At 31.9% G+C, this 10,000-nt stretch overlaps 1 protein-coding gene across 1 annotated transcript in view; it reads right to left on the bottom strand.

Moving 5' to 3' along the window:
• LOC117104682 (kielin/chordin-like protein) overlaps positions 1 to 10,000 on the bottom strand; it is a 62,404-nt gene that overhangs the window by 50,666 nt on the left and 1,738 nt on the right. The window contains exons 2-5 of the mRNA XM_033245565.1: positions 8,681 to 8,833; positions 5,139 to 5,665; positions 1,817 to 1,889; positions 1,028 to 1,057 (exon numbers count right to left, since the gene is read on the bottom strand). Of these exons, the coding sequence (XP_033101456.1) occupies positions 1,028 to 1,057; positions 1,817 to 1,889; positions 5,139 to 5,665; positions 8,681 to 8,798 (748 nt within the window). The 5' untranslated portion in view covers positions 8,799 to 8,833. The remainder of the gene's footprint in view (positions 1 to 1,027; positions 1,058 to 1,816; positions 1,890 to 5,138; positions 5,666 to 8,680; positions 8,834 to 10,000) is intronic.

Below are 10,000 nucleotides of genomic sequence, written 5' to 3' on the forward strand. Positions count from 1 at the left end.
AGAGACAGTATACATACTGTTTTAAATAACTTTCTATCCTTGAAAAGTGTGTAAAATAAGAACATTGTGAGACTGAAATTGGCAAAAAATATCTGTCTGGGCAAAATATTACTGGTTCTTGTAAAAAAAAAAGCATAACAGGCAGACACACTGATAGATTGATAATGTTGATAGCGGAATAACAGATATTTAAATAAATGCAGGTGCTACAGTAAGTCTGTGTACAGATCCGGTGAGAGTTTCATTCATGCGCCCTCATTTTTTGACATTATTCTGTATTCACCGCATATGTTAACAGTTACCAGACAAGGATCCTAAAGGTATGATACGCTTCAGATAATAATCATAAGTGCCTGCCCTCTTGGGTGCCATTAAAAACCAGCATGAAATGTGATTTTACATCTGCAATGACCACCCTACGATCAAATTCATTACTCCTTTAACATGTTAGTAAAAGGCTCCAGGCTATGGCAAATTGTTGGAAAGAAGGAGAACTGCATGTCAGATTTATTTAAAGAAAACAAACCGTGGAGTTTGGAATATTATTAAATTTAGAAGGAAACCTGATCACTATAAACACACATCCTATATGTACAAATTGTATATAGGATCTGTGCTATAAATGAAGATGGGACTGCAGAGCAACTCTTGCTGAATGCTAAAAGACAAATCTTGATACAAATATCTGTATTATTTATTTCTCATATTTACTGTACAAGGTCGAAATAATGCTTTCTATTGGAAGCATGGTTTTTTTTTTACTTACTGTATTACAATCATCCTTGAATAAAAAATATTTTGGCATAAAAAGTGCCAACTTCAGATTTTGAAGATTTTTGGGTCAGTCAGGATTGGAGTAACACAAACATATTTTTGGCCTACAGTAATCAATAATTAATAAAAAATAGCAAACATAATACAAATAAATCATAAGGAAAACTTTTGAATAAATAACAATTTTGTTAATCAAGAATAAGATAGTTAACTTCCTTATTGTTAATATTCTTTGCACTTTAATTTCACTTACCATTGGGGTCGTCTTGTGACAATCGTTCAACTAGAAATTATAAAAAAATAATAATTAAGTATATAGTACATAAATTTCTGAGTTTTTTTGCATTGTTTTAATACATATAATAATAAATAATAAATGTATTAGCCAATTTCCAGTAGGAAATATTTGGCACCAATTAATATATGCTTAGGTGGGACTATAGTAAGTATACTATTTTTTTTGGGTAAGTTCCAGAAAATAAATTTGGTTCTTCCAAGTACAGTACTATAAGTACATATTCACAAAATAAAATGTTATGATGTCCAACAAAAAAAAAAAAAAATTAATATAGCATATTAAATATGCTAATTCTCAAAGTTCTGTGGTAGCTGTGAATATTATAAAGGGGCATTCACATCAAATCCGAATTTTCAGTTTGGAATCCTACCGAACTGTTCTTAAATCAAATCAGTATGCAAGAATACTGTACGGAAGTTGGTGTTCAGTGTTTCGGAAAAGAATTTTGGTTAAGATCCGATGTTACTGCAGCTTAAGTTAGGTGCTAGGAATCGAATATACTGTATTTCAAAGCTTAGTGAGATTTATTTCATTCCTACATGAGATCCATGTATTTTGAGGGAATGAACCAATAATGACCTATATAGGATTAAACCAAGTGTCATCTATGGAGCTATAACTCCCTACTGGGAATAGGAAATAAGGTTTGGATAAAGTTTGACAGATAATTCATAAATACAGTGGTACTGAAGACAATGATGTTTTATGAATCTGCTCTATAAACTTGGATGGATTTTCTCTCACCTTGGTTTCCATGGCATTGCCATGGGGGACTGGTCAAAGCTCTGGGATAGATACGTAATTCTTCCCACCAACCCTGTGAAATAAATCAAAATAAATGTTAGATGGATTCATCTGAATTACATTAATTACGTTCAAATACATTACTTTATTGTCTATTAAGTATTAATTAGAGATATTTGGTGTCCCAGAATTATTTTATTGATTTAGTAAATTTAGTAATTCCTTTTTCCAAAATGTTTAAATTAATCTCCAAGCAAAACATGGAGAACCTGTTTATAATTATTTTTCATTGTCCAAGTAATCAATGTACGTTGAAATAAACTGCAGATATTCAATACCAACAGTCTATTCATCATAACAGAAAAAAAAATGTATGACAACTTAAACCAGACTTTCAATCAAAGTTTAACTGCATAGAGAAATAAAATTGTTACTGTTTCCTTAACACTTCAACCACAAAAACCACAACACCATCCAATCCAATACTACAGTAATTATAAATTATGATGTTTGTCATAGCAATTCTGAAGCAACAGTCAAAACAAAGCACTGCTGTATAGCAGTAAAGGAAGCATGGTAAATTGGACAAGTTTGTCTTTAGGTGTTGGAGACATGAGTAACTACAGCACTTTAGGTGTTAAGTCTATTGAATCAACTCAAGCTAATGTCCAGCTGAAATCTTAAAAAAAAAATATTTCATACAAGGTTTAAATGATGGAATTTTGTGATAAAAAAAGAGAGTTCTGTTAGTAATGTTCACCAACTGTAGTGGGTCTACAGGCCAGGACACCATGATGAACTTTAATCGACTTAAACAATTTTCAACAGAATCCTTCTATCTGGACTGTATTAATTTTCTCCTTATTTAACATCAGTGTAAAGGTGCTACTCTACTAAATGTTTAAAGAACTATAATAAGGGGAAAATATTTCCTGATATTAGGCACACGGACTAAGGACTGCCAATAGTGAACATATTACTTCCTTACAATTATACTAGAGAGCGAGTTAAAAATCCCAATAAAAATACAATAAAAAGACATTATGTAGACAGGATCAATGGATTATTGTCCCCTCCGAAGGGCAAAGCAATTACTGAAATGTACAATAATTAGCATTTCCTTGTTAGGCCTGAGATCAAACTTTCACCTCAAGAAAGTTTTAAAGAAGACTCTTGTAAGAGACCAGATGCAACAATTGCTACTATCCCCTCCGTTTACCATACTTATTAGATTGTAAGCATGTTTCTTGTATGGCTCCTGGAAAGTTTCAATTTACAATCATGTCTGGTACTTATGCGTTACGGATGTCAAATCCAGACATAATTTAACCTAATAATGACAACAATGAACAGTAACTAATACTTTCAGTTCTTAATTTCAGAAATTATTGAATACTACTCTATTTACTTGAGATGCTCAAATTTACAGTCTCTGGTTAAAACTTCACTGAAGAAAAAATTGAATAAAAGAAGTTTTATAATCATAAACAATGTCTTTATCTTGCTGTTTTTTAGTTCATAAGGCACATGGTATGCAAGGTTAATATACTTTTAAATAATTATCTTTATTGTAATTGTATTGTCATTTTTAAATAAATACCACAAATCTTCAGATGAAATATACTGTATGCAGAAAATTACATTTCTTTCTACAGTATATAACATAATTAAATCTTACATTGACATATTATTTTTTTTTAGATTCATATTTTTATTCAACCAATCATTGTATTTTCAGATTTTATAATTATCTTTATTGTATTGCCATTTTTAAATAAATAAATAAATACCACAAATCTTCAGATGAAATATACTGTATGCAGAAATTACATTTCCTTCTATATAACATAGATAAATCTTACATTGACATATTTTTTTTAGATTCATATTTTTATTCAACCAATCATTGTATTTTCAGAATTTGACCTTAAGACTCAGTAGGAATTGAGGGTGAGTTTTTCACCCACAATCCATAATTCACATCTATGAGAATAAGAGGTTAATTTGTCAATGGAAAGCGAGACCATCTAAACAAAAGAAATTACTTTAAGTGGCAGCCACCTTTAACACTGCCACTTGGGACAACATAGCTCATGCACAATGCAACTTCTCCATAAGATTTACTTTAGGTTGTTGGTGAACAAATCTCCCGTTTCACATCAAACATACATAGGTTACAAAGAGTTCAAGCACTCATTAATTTTGTTTGGATTTAATTGTAATTCTTAAAAGCTATTGAATATCAAGAGCAACATGAAGGTTAGGGAGCTGGGAAGACTATCCTCTCTTCTTGTTCTATTCATTTAACAATGCTCCATCAAATCTTTCTGACCACTTTTACATAAGAGAAAATTGTTACAGCACCAGACTTGCCAATGGTATCAACTTTAATATTCCTAAAGTGAACACCGAGTGTAAGAAAAATAGCCTTTTATAATCATGGTGCTAAGCTTTGGAATGACCTTTCAGATGAACTTAAATGTTCTTCCAATCCACAGTACATATTTTCAAGTAAAGTTTTTCTGATTTCATCCTCAACACTTAGAAATACCGGGTTGATGTCCGGTAGGGGATAGTTTCATTGGTAGTTAATAATACTGTGTTTTTATTGTTTTCTTCTGTTTCAGTGAACAAATCTCCCGTTTCACATCAAACATACATAGGTTACAAAGAGTTCAAGCACTCATTAATTTTGTTTGGATTTAATTGTAATTCTTAAAAGCTATTGAATATCAAGAGCAACATGAAGGTTAGGGAGCTGGGAAGACTATCCTCTCTTCTTGTTCTATTCATTTAACAATGCTCCATCAAATCTTTCTGACCACTTTTACATAAGAGAAAATTGTTACAGCACCAGACTTGCCAATGGTATCAACTTTAATATTCCTAAAGTGAACACCGAGTGTAAGAAAAATAGCCTTTTATAATCATGGTGCTAAGCTTTGGAATGACCTTTCAGATGAACTTAAATGTTCTTCCAATCCACAGTACATATTTTCAAGTAAAGTTTTTCTGATTTCATCCTCAACACTTAGAAATACCGGGTTGATGTCCGGTAGGGGATAGTTTCATTGGTAGTTAATAATACTGTGTTTTTATTGTTTTCTTCTGTTTCATTTTGTTTCTTCTGATTATGTATGTCCTTGCATGGTCTTAATGAAAAACACCCATGGGTGATTCGAGCGTCTCCGTGTTAAGTTAAAGTATATTATTATTATTATTACTGTATTATTATTATTACTTATTCCTACAAAAAAATGTTCACAACACAAAGCAATGCAAGGCTGACTTGTTTTTGGCAATAGAAAAAATATATACTTACCAAGAATTTATTCGTACCCAGTGAACCTTGAGAAATAAAAAACCATGAATTTTGTGGTGGGTTAAAATCGATTTTTCCTTTCAGTGTAAATTTCATAACATCCTGGCAATTGGAATACAACTTGACTTTATCATTGGTTAAAATCAACAGCCCATAGTTCCACTGCTTTGGGTCTGTAAACGGTGTTGGGATACTGGTCTTGTAAATATGCGAGTCACCTTTGATTCGATACTGCAATGTCATATTCCTAGACTTTAGGTCAGATGTAAGTGATAAGAAAGTTTTTCGCTGTTTTGATACAACAGAAAATAAAATCCCAGACGTATCCTTGTTTTGTTTCGCTACAAAGAATATACTGAAGGAGTTTGAGATCTGCTCCCGAAGGTAGTCAAAATCAAAATCTGATAATAATAAGATTCGGAGCATCGAGCGTGCACGCCAGACAGTGGCACCATTATGCATCCCTTCATACTCGGTTATGCCGGGGATATCATGGCTCATCCGCAATTCCTGAAGCAGGTCAATCCCTAGGGATTTAAAAATAGAAGATTTAAGTAACAATTAACGAAAATGGTTTTAAGAAAGAAATTTACAATATTCAGGGTAATTATCTGATAGGTTTTCATCTTTTGTTAAAACCTTTTAATCCGATTTTTTGTGAGTGTCACTTTTACATTTATATAATTTGATTTTTCTATAACAATTGTTTGCACAAATTGACATGTGTCTAATATACAGTACATTTCACCCTATAATTTGAGACCCTTCTAAATTCCAAGATCTTTCTAATTCCAGACTAATTTTTGAAAATACCAACAATCTTCAATTTTGTAACACAAAGCTAACTAATTTGGTAGTCTCTAGATAGAGGGCAAACTGTATTAAAAAAACTGAAAAAAAGTTCTGCACAACAAAATCCAACAGGTAAATTGAAATCATGTTTGACAACTTAGCCCCAGGGTAAGAGATCAGAGTAAACAAGTTGTCTACATCCTAGACATTGAGCACACGACAATACAGGTAATCAGGTAAATATAAGTAAATTTTGCGGATCATTTAATGCTTTGTGTTGCAAAAGTAACCTTTGAGTTGTCATTTACACCAATCTATTCTGATTTCTATGTTTGAACAGAAACTTGAGGATATTTTTACAAATTTGTTCATCAGAGGTCAAGTTGGAATTGTTTTCAAAGGAGGGAGAGAGAGACAAAAGGCAGGAGGCACTAATGTCAAATTACATTATCAAATGTGGCAAGTCAAGCCAAGCCAGTCAATCGTAAAAATCAAATTTTAGTTATTAATACAGTGTTTAACAGCAAAAATGAGAGCTCATATAATGGTAAAAAAGTAATTTTAATCCGACAATTCCATAAGAAGTTACAAGCATTTAAATATACAGCTGTTTAAGGAAAAATGAGAGTAAACAGTAAAATGAGAGTTATAGAATGGTAAAAGAATCATTTTTTATCCAACATTTCCTTAAGAAGTTAAAAGCATTTAAACATACAGCTGTTTAAGAAACAATATTTGAGAAATCAGCCTTCAAAGTTTATGATTTCGGGAATTTCTCAGGCATAAATTATCCCCAAAATTGTTAAAAATTGTTGTTTTAGCATTGAAAATGGTGAAAATAATAGCATAGCATGATGTATACATATATAAATATTATTGCACAATAAAATAGATTTCAAAAAAATTCACATTCCAGCATGTTTGGCCAATATCTCTGAAACAGGATTTGCGAGGAGTGACTGGGTTGGCTTGTCTTTGCCACAAACATAGTAATGTAAAATAAGGGCACTGATGGAATATATGTTTGTGAAGCCTCTGTCTGTTTTGCAATTAGCAAATCTGTCAACATTTAAGCAAACAGATCTTGTGAACACACAGGATTCCATTCTTAATACAGAGTTTAATCTGCATAATCGTTTAAAGTGATTACGTGACTATCTTCAAAACATGTGCTTTATATTAATATTAAATACAATGCTTCTTCTGATCCATAATGCCTCTTCTACCTTTTAGTTCTCTTTATCACTCATTAACATTATTCTCCTAAATCTACACTACCTCTTTTACCACTTGGGGGTTTCTTACTGTATTCAATTGGCATGGAATGTTCACTGTACAAAATGTGATAAAAAAAATATACTTTGAAGTCAAAGGTTAAAAAAACCAAGACTAATTGTACAATTTAAGAATTTAATTTAGAACACAATTTAAAATGTTAAGTTGCCTTTCCATTATTTATTATTGTTTATTCCAAGCTTGTATATTTTAAATAAACAACTTTTCTTAACATAATATATTGATATTTCAATTAACATTAGCATTAGGTTAGAGTAGCAGTAATTGTTTTTTCATTCACTAAACAAAACTCCAAGCACTAATTCCAAAATTAATTAGAGTTTTTCCGACTTTCATTTTAAAGAGATAAAATTAAACCATTTTTTTTTTATGAGGAATAATCTGGCAACTAATTTCAACTCCAGATCTAGTGGCAAAGTCAACATCCATGGAAATTTCAAGAGATATGATAGCTAAACAAATTGAGCTTACTGGTGACCACCGGGTCACGGATAAATTGTGTTTTCCTTCCGGCCTAATGATAGCCCAATAACTACTTCCTATAGGTGTTAACAATACCTCCAGTTACTAGCTACTGGTATACTAATATAGATAACAACTCAGCAACAAAGACATTTAAAATCCTTTCAATGACTCCAAAAGACTACCATTCAATTTACAAATTTGGCCTTAGTTGTTGACATAAAAGAAACCAACTACAAATAAGCGATTAGTGTTTGTGATGCCACATGGAATACTATTTCTAATAAACTATGTTTAAGGTTTTATTATTAAAGATATATTGTCCCATGCTAAATATAAAAAAAAATCACAATACTTTTTGAAATTAACTTTCCCATTTTGAAGTAACATAAAAGTTATCAACTTGAACATAGAAATTAATGTTTTTTAAAAATGTCTACCCATCAGTTTACAGCGAAAAATGATAGAAACACTTCCAATGACTGGAAGTGTTTTATTATTTTTATTATAATTTGTTAGTTTAAAAATCAAGGTACACAGTTTTTAAATTCAATAATTTCTATACAAGTTAACAATTTGTATGTTATTGCAAAATGAGCATGTTTATTTCAAACTTATTTTTTATGATTTTTTGACATTAGCAAGGGACAATACATCTTCAAATAGAATACCATAAAAAATAAGTTTCCATAGTAACATCTTAGACCTAGGATAAACACGGCCATAGCGACAATGTCAATTTTAATGCATTTAAAGTGCTAACCATCAAATATAAAAATCTATCGATCAATCACTGAATTTTGGAAAGGAAAATGTGAAATGGAGCTGCTCATTCTCCCTGAAAACAATGATTTCCGGCTAGACAGTAGAGAAGTTCCGGTAAGTAAGATACTAAACTAAATGGTTTTCATTCATTCTTAATAGCAGACAGGTCAAAGCAATTGCTCATTCAAAATGTTTACATACAAAATAATTTCCCAGAATTCCTTCACCTTTTACTTCACCCCTATCCGCTTCGATTCCACATGTCAGCAGCACAAGAACCAAGGTGCAGAAGAAAAACTGGATTTTCCTAGGATCCATCTTGATGGTGTTACAAAAGAAACTCATCTAAGAGAACCTTGCATCCTTCGGAATTTAAAATCCTAAAATATTGAGAACGAAAGATTTGGTTATGAGTATAATATGTGGGCAGTACAGAAGTAGCAAAAAATAAGACGATTTTTGTACTTTAGTAATTTCTCAGCTGTAATTGAGGAAATGTGGATTATTAATCAAGATGCTTTCCTTCTAATTCTGAGGTCATTGGTTCAATCCATGCAAACAAAAATATGTTACAAAGTACATGGGACATATGTTAATGCAACTTCAGGTGGGTGTGACCCAATCATAACAGGTTTCATAATTTTCTATTCTATTTATTTACTCATTTTTGGGTTGTCTTGTATGAATATACAGATACATACAGTAAGTTGCATGGGCGTACACTGGGGGATACAGGCGCACCCCCTATGGCAGCAAATTTTTCCACTAAGTGGTTTAAATTACTTTGATAGGCCATTTCAATTCCGGTTTGGTATACACTTTTAAAATTCTATTTTAAACTTTGATGTATTTTCAATAAGCCTACTTAATTCCAAGTATATTGAGGGCCACCGTTAAAAGTAGTGCTTGCAATGAGTTTTAACCTGGTTAGAGATGTCAGCAAATAAACTTACAGATTTTAGATGGCCGTACTTAAGTTTTGTAGCAGTTAATTTGCCATATATTTTTGACACACTGTCAGGGTATTTCTCAGTTGTTGTACAATACTGTACTTGCCATTTAGCAAGAAACTATGTTATCGGAACCAATCTCTTGTGAATCATCCAGCCAAGAAATTAAAAACCTTGATGGTTCTCACCACAAAGGCAGGAAAAATACACTTTGTTCATGTATGTAAACACTGCAATAAGTTAATTGTCCACCTACATAAACCACGGTGTTGTGTACAACCTCCAAGGCTCTTGAGGTTAGGGTGGAAGACAATGACACAAAGGCAATGTATGATACATTTATTTCCAAATACAGTATGGTAGAACCCTTTCTTTAGGACATCCCATTAAAAAGGGGACATATTAAGGACACCCCTATTTACAGCAGACACTTTTTCCGCCACAAATTGAAAAGTATTCCTTTTACACTACAGCCAACCTCTATTTCGGGGACACCCTTATTATAGTATTAAGGGGACACTATGATCCTGAAGATATCTTTTTAATAGGGATTCTACTGTATGAGACAAAATTTAGGCATTATCTGATAATTGTCCA

Source organism: Anneissia japonica, unplaced genomic scaffold, assembly GCF_011630105.1.
Source record: "Anneissia japonica isolate Jap-2015-1 unplaced genomic scaffold, ASM1163010v1 scaffold287712_len2945570_cov188, whole genome shotgun sequence".
Lineage (NCBI taxonomy): Eukaryota > Metazoa > Echinodermata > Crinoidea > Comatulida > Comatulidae > Anneissia > Anneissia japonica.